The following is a 16,564-nucleotide window of genomic DNA, read 5'->3' on the forward strand; positions in this document are numbered from 1 at the left end:
CCTGGGTTACTTTACCTGCTCAATACACGCATAAGAAGTTCAATATCCGCAAACACGTCTTCAGCGTCTCCTCTACCCGGAGTCAGCCCTCACCTAAGAGTGAGCATCGAAAAGCCGGCATCTACTCCCAAATCGGTCCCTCCCGTCTCTATCGCATCCAATGTTCCACAACGCCACGTCGTACTCAACCCTGCTTCATCACTACTATCCATTACACGATGTCTCATCTCGCCATGGGCGATCGCAGACCCCCGAGCCAGATAAAGCGGAGGTTGTTAGTACGGGGAATAGTCTGAGCTGTAGTGTGGGTTGTAGTGTGGGCTGTAGTATGAACCATATGAATCTTCATCAGATGCGGAACGGCCGCGGCCGTACCTGTCGTCATGGCCGTCGTCACGCCTTGAACCATAGTCATCATCGTAGCCGTCATCGTAGTCGTCATCGTGCCTAGAGCTATACCTATCACCATAGTTGTCGCCCCTGGAACCGTGCCTTTCAGCGTATTCACGGTCGCGCGTGGGGTTGTAACGACGCGGAGAGTGTGGCCTCGATACTACAGATTCATTTCGGTTGCGCGGAGCGATCCGAGCAGGCGAGCGGGATCGATGGTCTCTTGAACGAACGTGGCCGCGTCTTTCATCATAATCGGGTTCACGCCTGTCGCGATACCGATTCGGAGAATATGGCCTAGATGCCACAAAGCTTCTCCGACTATGCGGAGCGAACCGATCAGGCGAGCGAGACCGATAGCTAGGCGGCGACGTCTGTCCAGATAGGCAAGCAGGTCTAGATTCGCGGCGATCTAAACCTTGAGTAGACGGCTCTTGGGAGCCTTTCTTTTGGAAGCCCATCCTCCCTTTGACGTTTATATTCTGCTGTCCGCTTCCACTGTTCACATTTTGATTGTAAACTGGCGCCATCGTTCGCAAATGCGTACGACCATGTGGGTCTCTCAAGGTCTGACTGTAACCATTAGGTCTGTCATCACCAGCCGTCTTGTTCTTGATGCCATTCGAAACATTAGACTTCTGCAGTCCGCTGCCTCGTTTCTCATTGTGCTCAGATTCGAAAGGGATCTCATACTCGGGTGGTGCGGCAGTAGGAGTATAAGACGACGGAACCTCGAAATCGCCAATGACTTTAATGTTCTGCTGGCCGGATCCGCTGTTCACATTTTGATTGTAGATTGGCGCGCTGTTCGTAAGAAAGTTGGTGGCGGAGGGATTTTCGAGTGTCTGAGAACCAGCCTTTGCGTTTGTGGAATTCTGGACGTTGGCGTTACCACCTATCACACGTTGAGGACCGTCCTTCTGATCTACACGCGCAGAGGATACAGGTATAGGATGAATAGGCTGACGCTGTCGTCTTTCTGATGGATCGAACGCTGGTGATGAGCGAGGCGATAGCTTTCCGCCGCGCAGAACCAACTCTCTGCCTTCAACTTCATCATCCCCATCAAGACGCTGTAGCGGGACTTCACTTGAGGTACGCGTCGCAGTCGAAGTGCGCATCAGACTCATTACAGCTGGCGTATCTGTGTCGTGTTGGTCTAAGTTGACTGTTTAGATTTGAGATGAGTTGATACAGCGTGGTTGGGTAGCTCGCAGGAGCGGCCAGAAGAGTCTTTATCCTCCATAGCTAGAACTGTGACTCTCACAGAAAGACTTTCACTGTCTTTCATTTTCTCAATCGTTTGTTCACCAAACACCGATAGTTGAACATAGAAGAGAAGGGAAGGATGAAGGTAGAGATTTGGCGGAATCGCGTCGGAGATGACCCGTGGATCCGAAGTAACGGCATCCTGAACTCACGCCACTATCGTGCGTCCACATTACTATCTACACAGCGGTGCAGGTGAAAGCCGCGTTACGAGCTTGTGCGTCCGTCAAAGGCAATTCCTGTTGCGTCGGGAAATAAAGGTTGCGTGCCTGGGGCCAAAAACCCTGGTGTAACCTCAGTCGGCTTACCAAAAGCGTACAACCACTCAACCGAAAAACCGACGTCATCCACCTTTCTCCACCTCCGCACTGCAGATCACCCCATGTTATCCCCAGACGCGACATTCACACCCGCCACCAATAGCTCGGCAAGGCTTCCTGCTCACCGTTGCATCTTGATCATTCGCCAACGTCTTGTAGCTAAGAATGGTCCCCGCAATTACTCCGTCAATCATACGGCTCGCGGCCAATTCGCCGAGCAAGCATCGTGACGTTTGATCACTTCACTCTCGGATTACAAGTTCCGCTAGTGGACGTTATAACATATGAGCATGGGTATACTAATGTAAAGGGTCTCCCATCGGGCGCGCTGGTCGCTTTTGCTGTTTTGTTGCGCTCGTGTCTTGCGTGTTAGGTTGGAAGTTGAGACCAGCATCATGTTCCATACACCGCATTTCAACTGGTATGGACGAGGCTTCAAGCTTCGTGCCGCCATCACCATCGCTTGCCAATTAGCGTTCGTGCTTTTCGGTTACGACCAAGGTGTCTTCAGCGGCATCGTCGGCAATGAGGACTTTTTGAATACTTTCGATCATCCCTCGCCTGGCCTCGAAGGAATCATCGTATCCATATACAACCTAGGATGCTTCACAGGATGTATTCTTAGCTTCATCTTTTGCGAGAAAACGGGACGGAGACTGGCTATGTGGATTGCTATGGTCTGGATCATTGTAAGATGTTCAAGTCGCTGGTGTCAGTATTGTGGCTGATAGTATCAGGTCGGCGGCGCTCTTCAAGCCAGCGCGTACTCAGTTCCACATATGATGGTAGCTCGGTTCCTGACTGGCATTGGAACCGGCATCGAAACTTCGACTGTGCCTATGTATCAATCCGAACTTTGCGAAGCGAACAAGCGCGGCCGCCTCGTCGCGTCAGAACCTCTCTTTGTTGGCGTAGGGATCGAAATAGCATACTGGTTCGACTACGGAATGTCATTCACGGCAGGATCTATCGCGTGGCGCCTACCCATTGCATGTCAAGTCATTTTTGCCATTATCGTCATCATCCTTGTTTTTGGTCTTCCTGAATCGCCAAGATATCTCTATGCGCATGGTCGACACGAGGAAGCACTTCAGATCCTCTGCGATGTTTACGATGGCACGCCCGATGATCCAAAGATTGAGAAGGAGAACAGAGAGGTGCTCGAGGCACTGCGGGTCGAGCGCGAACATGGAGAATACAGGTGGTCGCAATTACTCAAGAAAGATCATGTGCAGACTGGACGCCGTGTACTGCTCGCGTACGGCGCGCAGTTTATGAACCAGATGGGTGGTAAGAAGTTCCCCTGCACGAACTGCATGTGAGACATACACTGACTCGGTACACGTACATTCAGGTATAAACCTCGTCGTTTACTACATCACATCGGTGCTAGAGCAGAACGTCGGGCTCGACAGGAACCTATCACTGCTTCTCGGCGGCGTCATCAACCTCATGTTCTTCCTCGGTTCTCTGCTTCCAACCTTCACACTTGATCGCACCGGCCGCCGAAAGCCAATGATGTGGGGCTCTTTAGGCCTCGGCCTTTCCATGATGATGATTTCAATCCTCTTGAGCTTCAAAGGAGAAGACGGAAGAGTCTTGAAAAGTACCGCCTCTGCTAGTGTCGCATTCTTTTTCACGGTAAGTGGATCCCCCGCCCCATCGGTTTCTGTGAAACGGAGCTAACAAAGACTAGTACATGCTGGCGTTTGGCATGACGATGAACTGCATTCCTTGGGTCTATGTGCCCGAGATTTTACCATTACACGTGCGAGCAAAGGGAACGGCTGTCGGTATCTCCGCAAATTGGATATGGAGTAAGTATCCCGCGTAGACTGCGTTCGAGAAGTACACTAATCTTGATATCCATGTATAGACTTCTTCGTTGTCATGATCACTCCCACTCTTCTTAATAGCTTAGCATGGAAGGGCTATCTGATTTTCATGGCACTCAACTTCGCGTTCATTCCCCTTATCGTAGGTCCCCGGATTTGCACCCGAACTTCACTCGCTAACGTGCTGCAGTACTTCTGCTATCCCGAAACTGCTAATCTGACGCTCGAAGAAGTTGACTGGCTCTTCTACGAAGGCGACGTGGTGAAGCGGAGTCGACGTGTTGCGAAAGAGGGCTGGGAACAAGCGATCGGTACCGATCCCGCTGCGATCATGGAGACTGGTAGTACTTCGAGTGGCAACAAAGCTGAACATAAGACGGAGAAGGCAGAGCATGTGTCACCTTGAGAGCTGATGAAGGCACTCCCGATATTGTTTAGATACCCTGTCTTATATTATTATATTATAATGCTTCCGAGACCTTTAGGTCTACATGAACACCCGTGAGCTAATGATACGTTCCGTTAAGCTGACTCGACATCAACCGTATATGTCCTCTCAGCGTAGATCCTCTTATCATGCATCGGTGCAGTGCTCTTATCAGACGCGCCGTCGTGTATCCGTTCCCAGGCATCCTGATCGCGCCCATGATGCACAGTAGACAAGCTAAAGCCAATGTCCGCGTGATAGCTGTCGCCTCTCCTTTTCCGTGAGGTGCCGCCTGCAGTGGTTGTTGCTATGTATCGCTTACTGTTCGGATCTGTGCTGCCGTCGCGATCGTTGTTGAAGAAATGGCGTAGTGCCGGTAGGGAGGATGCAAAGCACCCGATTCCGGTCTCGACGTTGGAGCAAAGGACGATATGGGCAACCCAAACTGTGTGCGGGTCAGTTTGCGTTTCTTGGATTTAGAGAGACTACATGCTTACATGGAAGATTGGTCTGAGACTCAAATTTGTTGACAAATGGAATTCGTATCATAGTAATGATTGACGCCAGTGAGGCGAAGGACAGTAGGCCGAATGCTTGGATCTTGGCTTGTCTTTTCATCTGTGTATTCCATAAGATGATAGCCGGCACGATGACCAGGGCCATGTCGGTCAAGATTGTCGACACTGTCGCAGTGTGCGCAATGATGAGAAAGGTCTCCGCAGAAGCGCACCTTCCTTCGCCGCTCATGATCAGCGTCGGAGTCCCTGTAGGTATCGATTAGTCTTGTCCGACCTGCAGTCTGCAAATCTGCCCAACTCACATAGAGACCGCACTGGCTGGCAGTAAGCCAATGTTCCGACAAAGGTGACGAGAAAAGATGCCCATGTTACGGCCAGTAGAACCCAGACAGTGATCCTCATGGGCTTTTTGATCGAAGCAATCCGCCTGATCGTGATGCACACTGAAGATTTGACGGTTGCAAGTGCAACAACGTATACCAAGATCCAGATCAGGTAATACTTGATAGCTTCGGACTGCTGCCATGCATTCAGATCCTCGTTCATTCTGCCTAGGCCGACCAGACATCCGTAAATTGCAAGACCTGTAACAGGAATGTATGCGATCTGTGAGGTCATGTCAGCATAGCCCAAGCTACAGACCCTTAGCGATAAACATACCGTGCCAATAACCATGAACGTGTCTTCCAGGCCAAATATGCGCTTCTTGATTCGAATGAAGGTACGCAACGCCACAGTAACGACAGAAAGCATGAAGAAGATGGATGAGATGGCGATGATAGCAAGTGGTAGCCCATCCGGTGTGATCAGCCTCGCGGATGGATCGACATCACTCGTAGGCGTCGCCATTGCAGGTTCGAGTCGACTGTGAATAGCAAGGATGCAGACAGGGTGCAAGACCACATCTTGAGGACAGTATTGTTACTATATACATTTACGCCGATCTTGACCGTACCCATAAACCTGGAAGTCGGAGTGCAGGGTACAAGCAGCCGTTAATCCAAATCGCCCAGGAGCCAACTAGAAAAGATTGCTGGAAAGGAGAGCTAATCTCAGGCATTTTGCACCCATACAACGACGCCATTGCGATGGTAGCGAAAAACTAGTGGACCGATCTCCCGCGCCGGCTGATCCTGAGCCGCGATCTAGATGGTGCTAGTGTCATGCGTCATGCTCGAGACGAACCCTGACTCTCCAAATCGTATCGTGAAACCACAGAGCAGGTGTTCCGAGCGAAAGGCCCAGCGTTCTCTGGTGTTCTCTGGTATTTAAACGGTGGGTCAAATCGTAGGTCTGGCACTACGAGATCGCTAATCTGTCATTCTGCATCGCCACAATGGATCTTTCCAGGAATCTAGATGCGAGAGTGCGAACCAATTCGCCTATCGGGAAGGCTGCCAGCGTGGTACTAATCTTGCATCGCGTCATGTAGCTGCGCAGTCGCCAACGGCTCCATGCCTTGAACCCGCCTCTTATCATCTTCAACCTGAGGCCGTACAATATTGACTGCAAACATGATGCTCAATCAGAGAATTCTGGTTGCCATGAACCTCAAGATGTCAACTGAAAAGGAATACCGGGCATAGAGATCGAGCTTGCTCTTGAGTATATATTGCTGTTGCATTAACTTTCTTGCACATACGACCATAGGACACTGAAAATTAGGCTTCCCGTCCGCTCAGCCATATACAAGCAGTGTACCGGCGGATTAGTAGTTAGGTGGGTGACCACTAGCGAATCCCCGCTGTTGTATGTTTTTGACCTTGTTTTTTGCTCATGGACCCAAAGGAATGCGAGCCGGGCCAGATGTGATCGCTTTTTAGTACATCTGTGACAGCAATCCAGAGTCCGCAGAGGTGTTCAGTAGTCATGCAATCACAGTGAGCAAAGGTCTTTTCCGATGCTCCAGTCGTTCGTTCTTCAGCCTTCCACTTCACCACCACCGTGCCCGGTCCACCCGAACAGCCCCTGCCATGGCACGACCACTTACCGGCGCGGAGAGAGCCCGTGTTCGGGCTCACATGGATCATCTTGACAAGGCTATGGCCGTTGTCACAGAGTCAGAGTTCGATCCCGACAAGGTCAATGCTGCTCACGAGGCGGCTGCCAGGGCGTATCCCGTTAGCAAGGAATTGTTCCAGGCTTATAGAGCAGAGGTCCTGACAGAAATGGCCGACCCCCTGAGGGTGTTGAACGACTTATTTGATATCCTCAAACCAGACGCGCCTTGGGGTCTGGCCGTGTACCGTGCCTCATACAACGACGATGCGGCTTGGCATCGTATACTTTCTGTGCTCCGCCGAGATATCGAGTCATCACTAGCAGTATATCAGGCTCAACCAGGCCTTCTCGCAAGACATGAGTTGGTCGTTATGGATGATCAGTCCAAATTCGAAGGAGCAGGTCCCGAGAAGATCCGCGAGCATTTCAATAGCTGGGCTGTAGATGAGCTACAACGTAACTGGCGTGCCGACCGCGAGCCTGCGGCCAAGGACGAAATAACTGGCGCAGCCGGCAGTACCGATTATCTGCACCATGCTGGATCTCGCTACAATTTCTTTCTTCTTGTCGACGACATCTGCCTCGAATCCATTGAGATGATGGACGAGCCCGTGTTCAAGCTCGTCAAGAGAAACTGGGCGCCCGATAGAGAAGGAGACGAAGACGATGAAGACGAGAAGTTTGACTGGGAGGGCGGAGAAACAAATAGTGACCATGAAGACGTCGGTTGGATGTACGTCGACACCAGTGACTACGTTAATGTTCAGGATCAGTTGCAAGAGGATGATTTCTGGCCGGAATTGTATGTGAGGCCGCCGCTCATGCGTTGGGAGGATGATTTCAATAGGGCGCCTGGTTTCTGGCGACGGAACGCATCTTCTGCATAGATAGGATAAGACTACTTGCGCTACACAAAGGAAAGCATAGACGTAGACACTAAGGTAGAGGTACGTGAATCTATGTCTTCTTCAAACCTACATATCGTACAGGGTGGTGATGTTTTCTGTACACCGTCTATGATACACGCTCTAATATGGAGCGATGGAGCGAATGTAGAGACTACGATGATTGCTCAGCAGCCTTGGCGGCTTCGAGTCGCGAACTAATGTGAGGGGTAGCGTGCGTTCTGGGAGCCTGTGGCTTCATGATCTGGCGAAGGATAGCGCGACGTGGCGCAGTTATCCTGTTGCACAAAACAACCGCACCAGTCAACAGAGCGAGAGCGCCGGCTTGATGTGCGGACGCTAGCCAGGTAGGGACCATGTAGATCAATGTGCTGATGCCGAGAGTAACCTGAAGGACAACGAGGTGAACCATTCCTTGGACACCCTTGTGCTGGTCCTTGGAAAGCTTACTTCGCACGCCCTTTCCAAAGCGAGTGTATGCAAAGAGACTCATGATGGCAGTGAATGTAGTCGTTGCGAGGATGCGGTGGTCAAGCTGGACGAGAGAAGGGTTCTCGAGCATGTTGCGCCACCAAAGATCCGATTGATCTGGGACGTGGCTGTAAAAGGGATCGAAAAGTTCCTTCTTGGGTGGAGCGAGACCAAGACCCATCCATGGGAACTCGTTGTAGATCAAACCAGCATCGAGACCAGCAACCAGGGCACCTGACATAGCAGTAGTGAAGACAAGAGCGGTAAGACCGAAGACGGAGCGTCTGAAGATGCGGAGAGCAGGATGTTGCAGAGCCTTGATAGTCTCAGCAGCCTTGGTCGGGTCTGCTAGCATGCGATGCTCCTTGAGAATCGAAAGACCAGTGTAGACCATTGAGCAGTAGACAGTGAAGGCAGCACCCAGATGGGCAGTCAGGCGATACTGGCTGACACGGGGATGGCTTCCAGGTTCGAAGAGGTCGTCCTTGAGTCCACTTTTGACCATCCACCAGCCGATGGCACCCTGGCCACCGATCATACCGCAAATTCCGATAAGCTTCCAGGCCATTGAAGGCGCTACTCTACGACGTGCGATGAAATAGGCGGTTGGTACGAGCATTGTGATGCCGATGACACGACCCCATAGACGATGAGCCCATTCCATAAAGTAAATCTGCTTGAAGTCGGCCATGTCCATGCTCGAGTTGAGCTGTTGAAACTCGGGTGACGCCTTGTATTTTGTGAACTCGCTGTCCCATTCGGCCTGGCTCATAGGCCAGAGGGAGCCGGTGACGGGACGCCATTCGGTGATACTCAGCCTGTCCAACTTTAGCAGGTGTGACGGATGCAGTGACGTTGTGCCTACCCAGACTCTGTGAGACGAGTCAGGCCACCGAAAACGACTATGCCGAAAACGCTCGCAGCACTCCCCAGCAGCCAGTATGCAACGCTCTTGGAAGTTGTCTTGGGGAAGCTGCTCGACTGGCTTTCAGTCTTGGTCGCAGCTTCCTCCAGTATCGCCCTCCCCGCATTCGATCCCTCAATGGTCGCGGTATTGCGGAGAGGCTGGGTCGATTTCCACCTCACCGATTGCAGGGTGGAAGATCTCGATGAAGATCGTGAAGCGGAGACTGCGGATCGAATCGGCGAATTGAGGCATGGCGTAGATACGAAGAGTCGTCGTGAGAGGCGTGGAGCAGCAGTCCGCAGCTGCGGAAATGCCTTGTATATTGAAGCCATGACAGCGGCACGTAGAGAGGAAGAAGGAGGTTAGTCAGTCATCATGTCATCGACTTTGAGTCTTCGGTGGTTCGATGGCCCGGCGGCGCGCCAAGAAAGAACCCTGCATATCCACCGCCGTTGACAGGCGGAAGCGACGACCCACTCCGCAGGTTCGCAACTGCATCACCGGACCCCTCAGAGTGATGATCGCCATTTGGCGTTTTCCGCGCTGGCAGCGTGATGCGCCCAGCCTCCACCGCATTTTGCTAACGTTATCTTCCTATTCTCCTAGTCCTTTCACCGTCTCTGTTTCGCGTGCGTGACCGCCCCGTGTTATTAGACCCGGCGTGCACTGCGTTACCCCACCCGCTCTGTTCGCATACTCCGTCGCTGTCAAACACCACGACCCATGTACTTCAAGAGCAGTGTATAGCATAGCATGGACCCCGCCCATCAGCCACCCACAGGTCACGGGAGCGCCAGCCTCGACCATGACGCCCAGCCGGAACTTGGTGGATTAAATCGCAATGAAACATGGCCGCTGGTTGAAGCAGAGAGTACAGAGGGCGGCGCAGGCTCAAGTAGCACTCCATACGTCAGCCTTTTCTCACCGAATGTACCCGCCATACCACCCTCTGCACCATCCGACCTCCCTAGCAGCCCCAGGAACCACGTGAGCCACTCTAGGTCTCTCAGCTACTCGCGCTCTATGCCATCACTGGCAGGCTACTCCAGCATGACATCGCGCGCCTCTAGGAATCACGTCTCGCCTGACCGACCACCCATAGTCCAGCTACAGACACAGATTGATCAAGCCCAAAAGAGCGCTGACGACCCAAACACACCTCTCGAAGAGCAGGGCAAAAGGCGCACTACCCTGGATCTTATGCGTGCCGAGCATTCTGTTCGCACCGACATCAGCAGGTTGTTCAGCGAGAGTGCGGCTATGCCAGGAACCAGAGCGCCTTCCTACAGCAATGCGACAGGTCCGCTGTATCTCCGTGGTGAGAACCCCTACGACATCGGATTGTGCACCCGCTAACATTGTCAGCCTCAGGCGAAGCCATACCGCTCCCAGATCACCTCTACACCCGCGGATTAGTCGAAGGACGACACTCGGACATCACAATCATCGCCTTCGGTAACCGATACCCCCTGCATCGTCTCATTCTTGACCGCGCACCATTTTTCACGACCGCTCTTTCAGAACCATGGCTCGAAAGTCAGTCCAAGGAAGTCAAGCTACATCCAGAGGAGATCGATCCTAGCATAACGCAGGCATCGTTTGAGCTGGCCATAAGAAAGCTCTATGGCGTGGATATATCAAAAGAGTCGGATGCCGAGGCTATCGGTCTGTTCGCAACTGGCTGTTGGCTGGAGATGCAGGATCTCATCGACTCTGCAATCGAATCCATACTGCGGCAGATGGCACCAGAGACGCTTGCATACCTCATTCGTTTAGTCACCTCCAACTACTACGGCCGATCTGGAGACCGCATACTTGAATCAGCCAAAGCAATGTTAAGTAGGAATGGCTGGGAAATGCCACTCAAATACTGGGACGACATGCCAGGCGACATCATCCGCGAGCTCGTAGGATCGGACGGCTTCTTTGTCGACAGCGAGTGGGACCGATGGGTGCTCTCCAAGCGTCTTCTTGACCGCCGCCTACGACAAGCCGCCATCGAGGCTGGTCTCATACAGCGAGGACAGAAGCCTATACCACAGGCGCCCAACTCTCTCCGTCTCATGGCCGTTCGCTTTGACGGAGTTTATCGACAGAATGCCTTGACGACAGCGCACTCCTCTTCTGATGCGCAGGCAGACTGGCTTGCTCTTTACACCCTGCCCGACATTGAGCGCATACTCGTGTTGCTAGACGAAGGCATACACTACATTCACATGGAATACGAGCAGCTTGAGTTCATCAGGAATGCCCGTGACGTCTTTGGCCTACCAGTGATGCCTGAAAGGGTCATCTCTAACGCACTGTGGCAGCAGCTGGCTCTCCGCCAGAGAGTGCTCAACACGGATGAGTCTGCTCAGGAACTCGGTCTATGCCAATCAACGCCTGACCCCGAAGTAGCGAATGTGGCAACTAAGTCCGGAAGCGAGCCGACTAGCAAAGGAAAACAAAAAGAAACTACGATTCCTGTTGATGAAGGCGATATCGAATCAGATAGCTGGGACGGTAATGGCAAACCACGGAAATTCTGGATCCCAAGCTCAGACTGCAACATCGTCCTAGGCAACGGGGCTGATCCTGTCGTTACGACCTCAAACTCTTTTCAACGCCATGCTTCGCGTCTCTCAGCCACGATCCAACCAGAGGACGCACAATGGGCTACTGACTTCGCATCTACCCCGTCGACCTTGACCAACCCAAACACCCGCATGGACTTCGCGCAACGTCCGATATCAGCTGGCGGTGGTAACGCTGGACAGCCGAAGCCAATCGCCTACACCGAATTCCCTCCATTCCGCTTTTCGGCCGAGTTCCCCAACCCGCGCTTCCTTAAAGAGAAAAAACGGGTATATTCGAGGACAGTATCATATGCAGGCTCGTTGTGGAACATCTACATCCAGAAAGTCCGCTCCGCAAAGAACATCCAGTTGGGCGTATACCTTCACCGTGCCAAAGAGCGAGAGGTAGACGAGACTGGACACATCAGTAGTCTCAGTCAGCAGAACAATGGATCCGTCGACGAGCGCATTGGTCAGCTAGAGCGCGAAATGCTCATGCGTAGCGATCGACGTGATCGCCGGCGTAGCACTCGAGTCCCGTTCATGGATCCTGGCGCAGAAGAAGACACCTCCGGTAGTGGCGGAGACGCTGACCCTTCTCTCGGCTCTCTAGGACTGCGCAATCCACTCTTCTCCAGTAACGGTCTCGGTCGCCATCGCAGTAGGCTACCGACCCGCGGCATCCCCCAATGGGGCTTCCACAATCTAGCCTCCTCCCCACCTCAAGACGGCGATGCAGTAGACTCACCCTCTTTCCCCAACCTTTCATACACGCCTTCCGACCACGAATCTGATACCCCCTCTACTGACGACGAGTCTGACGCAGCCGCATACATCAACCCCTCCCTTGCCTCCAAAGTCCAGCGCAAAACACGCGCCATCGTCCCCGCACTCCCACCCTATGTCGACGGCCGACCAACCATAAAAACCTATTTCAAAATCTACAGTCCCTCCAAGGGCGGAAGGATGTTAAGCATCTATGAAAGCGCGCCTGACCGCTTCAACTTCAGTCAGAGCTGGGGATGGAAGAGCAGCACTTTGATGCTGGATGAGATTACGATTAGTGGTGGAGGTGATGATACCCTGGCTGGAACTAACCCGGCTGCGAGCAAGAAGACGGACGGCAAATTGAGGTTCATGGTTGTTATTGGGAATTTGTAACAGGCGTACATGGTGGGATGGTATCAAATTGTGTTTTTTTTTTTGGTATGCATCAGCGATGGGTGTTGTGGTGTTAAGATAGTCTTCATCTAAGATGAGCTAGGATGCTACAAACAATCATGTACACTCTCTTCCGAATTTTCTACGCATGTACATGGAACACGCACCCAGCCCTGCGACAGTCAAGTATACATATTCTACCCATCCCTATCCGATTTGATCACAGCGCTATACAAACCATTCCCGCAAACCCACGCCGTAACACCAAAACAACACATTGCTAGTCTTGCCTAAAGACTGAGAAATCACCAACATGGGTTCTTTCCTCTCATCCGAAGACACGCCGCCCCGTCCAGCTAAGAGGCACATGCTATATGTCGTATCAGTATATGTGTATAGACTTGGCCAGAGGAAAAGAGGTAAAGCGAAAAGTTTAGATTTCCCCATTCTTCTGTACGCTAGTAGCAACAGCAACATATGATGGAGACGAACTATAACTGAATATATAGATCCGTACTGCAAACCAAGGTTGATTATCAACCAAACTAATAGCTACAGCTGACACATAGCTTCCAAACCCATGATCTATGCACTACTCCTGCTCGTTATCGCTAGCTTCACTGTCGCTATGAATCATGCCATGCAGTCCTTCCCTCTCAGCCCCAATCAGTGGAGCCCGCTCACCCTCTTTCCTTGCAAAATGGCCTCCAATACTAACAGCCAGAGTACTGAAACCATGTATCATTGTACTTCCAAGCACAACAAAGCAAACAATCGGCCAAATCATGGTAACCGTTCGTTGTTTATCTGCTGGGAGATCGTTTGGTGGATCAGGAAGAGGCAATGAAGTACCGGTCTCGAGTTGTGCGCGAGCTTCAATGGCAAGGAAGAGGGCGCCGACACCCATTGGTCCGAAATGTCCGACGAAGAGGGCTTCAGTGGTGGTTTTTACAGATGGAAGGCATTTCATCTTAAACAGAGTGAAAACAATCGGAATCCTGCGGAAGAGCAGAACGAGTGCGAGTAGGAGCAACAGTCGGAGAGGTGTGATTTCATCCACGCCGCTGAAACTCTGCCATGGGATCATTGCGCCAAAGAAGATGAAGAAAGCCGAATTGATCAACAAGTCGATGACAACGGGTAGGTTGGTCTCCTCTGTTGGAGCATTTTGGTTGTGCGCGAAGCCACGTCCTGCGAAGAAGGCCACCAGGAAGTCATCAACGCCAAGAAGTGATGCCAATCCGATGGAGAAGATGGCCAAGAGAAGGTAGAAGGCGAGGTATGAGGCTCTGCCCATCCACTCACGGCTGTGCGAGAACTTGAATATCGCGTTGAAGAGGTAGCCTAGTGCGATACCCAACAGAACACCTCCGACACACTGGTACAGTACTGTGATGAGGAACCACTTCTTCAGTACCCCACCAACAGTATTCTTCAGCAAAAGACTGAGACCCAGGTACAAGAACGGGAACGACATGCCGTCGTTGCATCCACTCTCTGCGCTTAGGTAATCCCTGATTCGCTTGGGTACTCGGGTGCTGAACTGACTGTTTGACAGCACTGAAGCTGCGAGGACAGGATCTGTTGGGGTGAGACACGCTGCTATGGTCAATCCAGTTTGGAAATCTGTGTCGAAGATGAACGTGACAAGCATGGCACATATCAGCCAGCCAAACGTCATGACAGGTCCCAGGAGAATAAGCAAGGCGCCCCATTTTCTTTGAAGGTAGCCTTTTGGAAGCTCCAGACCGACTGCAAAACATTGGATTCCGACGATGAGGCGCGTCGTCTCTTGAATCCAGTCATCCTGCAGCAGTTAGTATTGTCCGCTTGCATGGCTGCGGTATACTCACAGAGAGGCCCCATTCATAAGGCGTGAGAAGATTCAGAGCACGTGGTCCGACGATCTATCAAACGTATAAGCAGAAGATTCCAATTTTGAACATGTCTGCTACTCACGATACCAAAAGCTGTGGCTAAAGGTGGTTCTGAAAGATGCAGACGGTTCCGAATCATAAGCGAGAACAACGCGTATAAGATGAGAAAGAAGGTCAGGGTCACGTATGTAACGTGAGGCCCCGTAGGCTCAAACTGAGACCAAGCCATGATGCTTCAGCTGGCTGTTAGAAAATTGCGCGTCTGTTTGTCGTTGGGTGCCGTGAAGTCTCTGCGAAGCTTGGGCTTGAGAGAAGGTGCTATGTGATCGCCGTGACGTCGAGAGAATAGGTAAAGGCCGTACGGAAGCGGCACGCTGTAGAAGACAGCGAGTGTTTGTGAGCGAAGACACTCAGGTGGCAGATATCATGGCAACGGCCTTGCGGGGTGGATGCGTGAATAGAATTAATGGCGCGTTGGATCAAGAGTTCCGACGTGAAGGATCACACTGCATGGATCCGCATCGATGACGAAGGTTGGTTGGATTTGGCAGTCACGCTCGGACCGCCCTGCCGGAAGAGGTGGCACCTTGCATATGAGAACCACACTATTGGGCGTCTGATGTGACATGGGTAGAAGAAGATCAGTAGAGACGACGAGTGTGAGTGAGTGAGTGCATATTCGTCGAGTACTATGGCCCTATCATGTATGTGCACCGGGCGCAAAAGCGACATATGCGGCTAGAGCAGCCACAATCTCCACGTGAGCACGCGAGGTAATCAATTCCGCTACTTTTGTATCAAGCGCCTCCCTCGAATATGGATATGCCCAGACGCCGCTCCCACGCGGTGATGCTACTCAATCTGACCACGACCCATCGCGGCTGGTATTAAAAATACATGCAAATTACAGTGAAACCAAGGATTGTTATTAATGGGGGTTCTTGGCTATGCGTCGTCCGGCGGGTTGTTGAAGAAAGCGAATCGTATCCTGTGAAGCTAGAGGAGAGTCAGAGAGATGTAGTGTGGAGGGAAAGGGTATGCATACCGAAGGCAGTTTCGGAATGACGACTGCGAGCGTCGCGAAACAGTTGATGAGAAAATACGTCAAGTCGTATTGCGTGTAATGCGTACTGACGAGAAACAGCACAATGGGAACGCTGAGAAGGAACTTCTTGGCTGGTGTGTATTGGTCTCCGTTGTCAATCTGTTCCCACATGTTGAGGTTGTCGTAGGCACCCGAGTTGAAGTCAAAGGGCACACCGCGCACGTAGTGGAACATGAGGTAGGATCCCGCCACGTACGAGAGGTTTACTAGGGTCCACGATGCTTCCTGCGACATGCCGGGGATGATATCGAACAAGATCTTGCCGAAGAAGATGAGGACAAAGTGGATGGCCCAGGCGCCTGCACATGTTAGCCGGGGACAGGTAGAGAGGGCTCGTTGGCGTGGGCTCACCTTTTGCATTTACCCATTCGGCGTTCAGGTTGGGGAGGGCTGACTGGTCGCTCAGCTGCTCGAGCGACTCGGGGGGCTCTTTGTAGACAAGACTACTGCTACGTCGCCTCCTCGCGTCTTTTGCAGCATCCAGAGACATCTTGGAGTAGGAAGACAGCGGGTCTGATTGGCGGGAGCGCGGGTCGCCAGCAAAGCTCAGGCGGGAGGTGCGATTGAGGAGTATGGGTGACAGTTTGGCGGTATTGATAGGATCGTCGGGCGGCCGGGCGGTGAGAGGGGGGTAGAGATGGGCGGTGGTCGCGTGAGAGAGCTACTGGAGAGCTGCCACGGGCAATGGCATGTCAGTGAGGGCCAAAAGGAGCAAGGCGGCGAGGTGGGCCTTCAGGGTCTTACTGTGTACGCAATATGTACCTTCCGGGCCGTCCGAGCGTTGCAGCGTTGAGCGATTGTCGAGCAAGACTGTGAGGGT

General features: G+C 52.2%; 8 protein-coding genes across 8 annotated transcripts; 3 read left to right on the forward strand and 5 right to left on the reverse strand.

Moving 5' to 3' along the window:
* Positions 1–275: 275 nt before the first annotated feature.
* On the reverse strand, positions 276–1,520 carry CC77DRAFT_1010245 (hypothetical protein; the record flags this gene model as incomplete). The annotated part of the gene is made up of 1 exon (XM_018523634.1): positions 276–1,520. One exon carries the CDS (start codon positions 1,518–1,520, stop codon positions 276–278), a length of 1,245 nt encoding a protein of 414 aa, XP_018384447.1.
* Positions 1,521–2,392: 872 nt separating this feature from the next.
* CC77DRAFT_903589 (putative Myo-inositol transporter 1) lies at positions 2,393–4,088 on the forward strand (the record flags this gene model as incomplete). The annotated part of the gene is made up of 6 exons (XM_018533605.1): positions 2,393–2,668; positions 2,717–3,269; positions 3,334–3,620; positions 3,676–3,796; positions 3,856–3,956; positions 4,005–4,088. Coding segments are annotated over 6 exons (1,422 nt in total), but the record flags the coding sequence as incomplete, so codon positions are not given.
* A 248-nt stretch (positions 4,089–4,336) lies between these two features.
* Positions 4,337–5,608, reverse strand: CC77DRAFT_938794 (hypothetical protein; the record flags this gene model as incomplete). The annotated part of the gene is made up of 4 exons (XM_018534637.1): positions 4,337–4,686; positions 4,739–5,005; positions 5,062–5,365; positions 5,420–5,608. The coding sequence occupies 4 exons, from the start codon at positions 5,606–5,608 to the stop codon at positions 4,337–4,339; spliced, it is 1,110 nt and encodes a 369-aa protein (XP_018384449.1).
* Positions 5,609–6,512: 904 nt separating this feature from the next.
* On the forward strand, positions 6,513–7,692 carry CC77DRAFT_1021865 (hypothetical protein). The gene has a single exon (XM_018525349.1). The coding sequence runs from the start codon at positions 6,781–6,783 to the stop codon at positions 7,645–7,647; it is 867 nt and encodes a 288-aa protein (XP_018384450.1). The 5' UTR covers positions 6,513–6,780; the 3' UTR covers positions 7,648–7,692.
* Positions 7,693–7,819: 127 nt separating this feature from the next.
* CC77DRAFT_1062951 (electron transfer protein 1, mitochondrial precursor) lies at positions 7,820–9,375 on the reverse strand (the record flags this gene model as incomplete). The annotated part of the gene is made up of 2 exons (XM_018528585.1): positions 7,820–8,954; positions 9,002–9,375. 2 exons carry the CDS (start codon positions 9,373–9,375, stop codon positions 7,820–7,822), a joined length of 1,509 nt encoding a protein of 502 aa, XP_018384451.1.
* A 175-nt stretch (positions 9,376–9,550) lies between these two features.
* On the forward strand, positions 9,551–12,965 carry CC77DRAFT_966235 (hypothetical protein). The gene is made up of 2 exons (XM_018535731.1): positions 9,551–10,361; positions 10,409–12,965. The coding sequence occupies exons 1-2, from the start codon at positions 9,797–9,799 to the stop codon at positions 12,760–12,762; spliced, it is 2,919 nt and encodes a 972-aa protein (XP_018384452.1). The 5' UTR covers positions 9,551–9,796; the 3' UTR covers positions 12,763–12,965.
* Positions 12,966–13,200: 235 nt separating this feature from the next.
* CC77DRAFT_180620 (Na(+)/H(+) antiporter 2) lies at positions 13,201–15,004 on the reverse strand. The gene is made up of 3 exons (XM_018530506.1): positions 14,722–15,004; positions 14,616–14,669; positions 13,201–14,569 (listed from the first exon to the last, which is right to left on the reverse strand). Exons 1-3 carry the CDS (start codon positions 14,866–14,868, stop codon positions 13,355–13,357), a joined length of 1,416 nt encoding a protein of 471 aa, XP_018384453.1. The 5' UTR covers positions 14,869–15,004; the 3' UTR covers positions 13,201–13,354.
* A 580-nt stretch (positions 15,005–15,584) lies between these two features.
* CC77DRAFT_938755 (Orm1 type endoplasmic reticulum protein) lies at positions 15,585–16,234 on the reverse strand (the record flags this gene model as incomplete). Its single annotated transcript, XM_018534634.1, has 3 exons — positions 15,585–15,635; positions 15,685–16,043; positions 16,096–16,234. The coding sequence occupies 3 exons, from the start codon at positions 16,232–16,234 to the stop codon at positions 15,585–15,587; spliced, it is 549 nt and encodes a 182-aa protein (XP_018384454.1).
* Between the last annotated feature and the right edge of the window lie 330 nt (positions 16,235–16,564).

Source organism: Alternaria alternata (genome assembly GCF_001642055.1).
Source record: "Alternaria alternata strain SRC1lrK2f unplaced genomic scaffold CC77scaffold_14, whole genome shotgun sequence".
NCBI classification, from domain to species: Eukaryota; Fungi; Ascomycota; class Dothideomycetes; order Pleosporales; family Pleosporaceae; genus Alternaria; species Alternaria alternata.

Bases quoted from the DNA above. Each gene is read 5' to 3' on its own strand.
- CC77DRAFT_1021865 (XM_018525349.1), top strand. From the start codon at position 6,781: ATGGATCATCTTGACAAGGCTATGGCCGTTGTCACAGAGTCAGAGTTC.
- CC77DRAFT_966235 (XM_018535731.1), top strand. From the start codon at position 9,797: ATGGACCCCGCCCATCAGCCACCCACAGGTCACGGGAGCGCCAGCCTC. The intron at 10,362-10,408 runs GTGAGAACCCCT...TAACATTGTCAG, and splicing joins AGGTCCGCTGTATCTCCGTG to CCTCAGGCGAAGCCATACCG.
- CC77DRAFT_180620 (XM_018530506.1), bottom strand. From the start codon at position 14,868: ATGGCTTGGTCTCAGTTTGAGCCTACGGGGCCTCACGTTACATACGTG. The intron at 14,670-14,721 runs GTGAGTAGCAGA...TACGTTTGATAG, and splicing joins TAGCCACAGCTTTTGGTATC to ATCGTCGGACCACGTGCTCT. The intron at 14,570-14,615 runs GTGAGTATACCG...TAACTGCTGCAG, and splicing joins CTTATGAATGGGGCCTCTCT to GATGACTGGATTCAAGAGAC.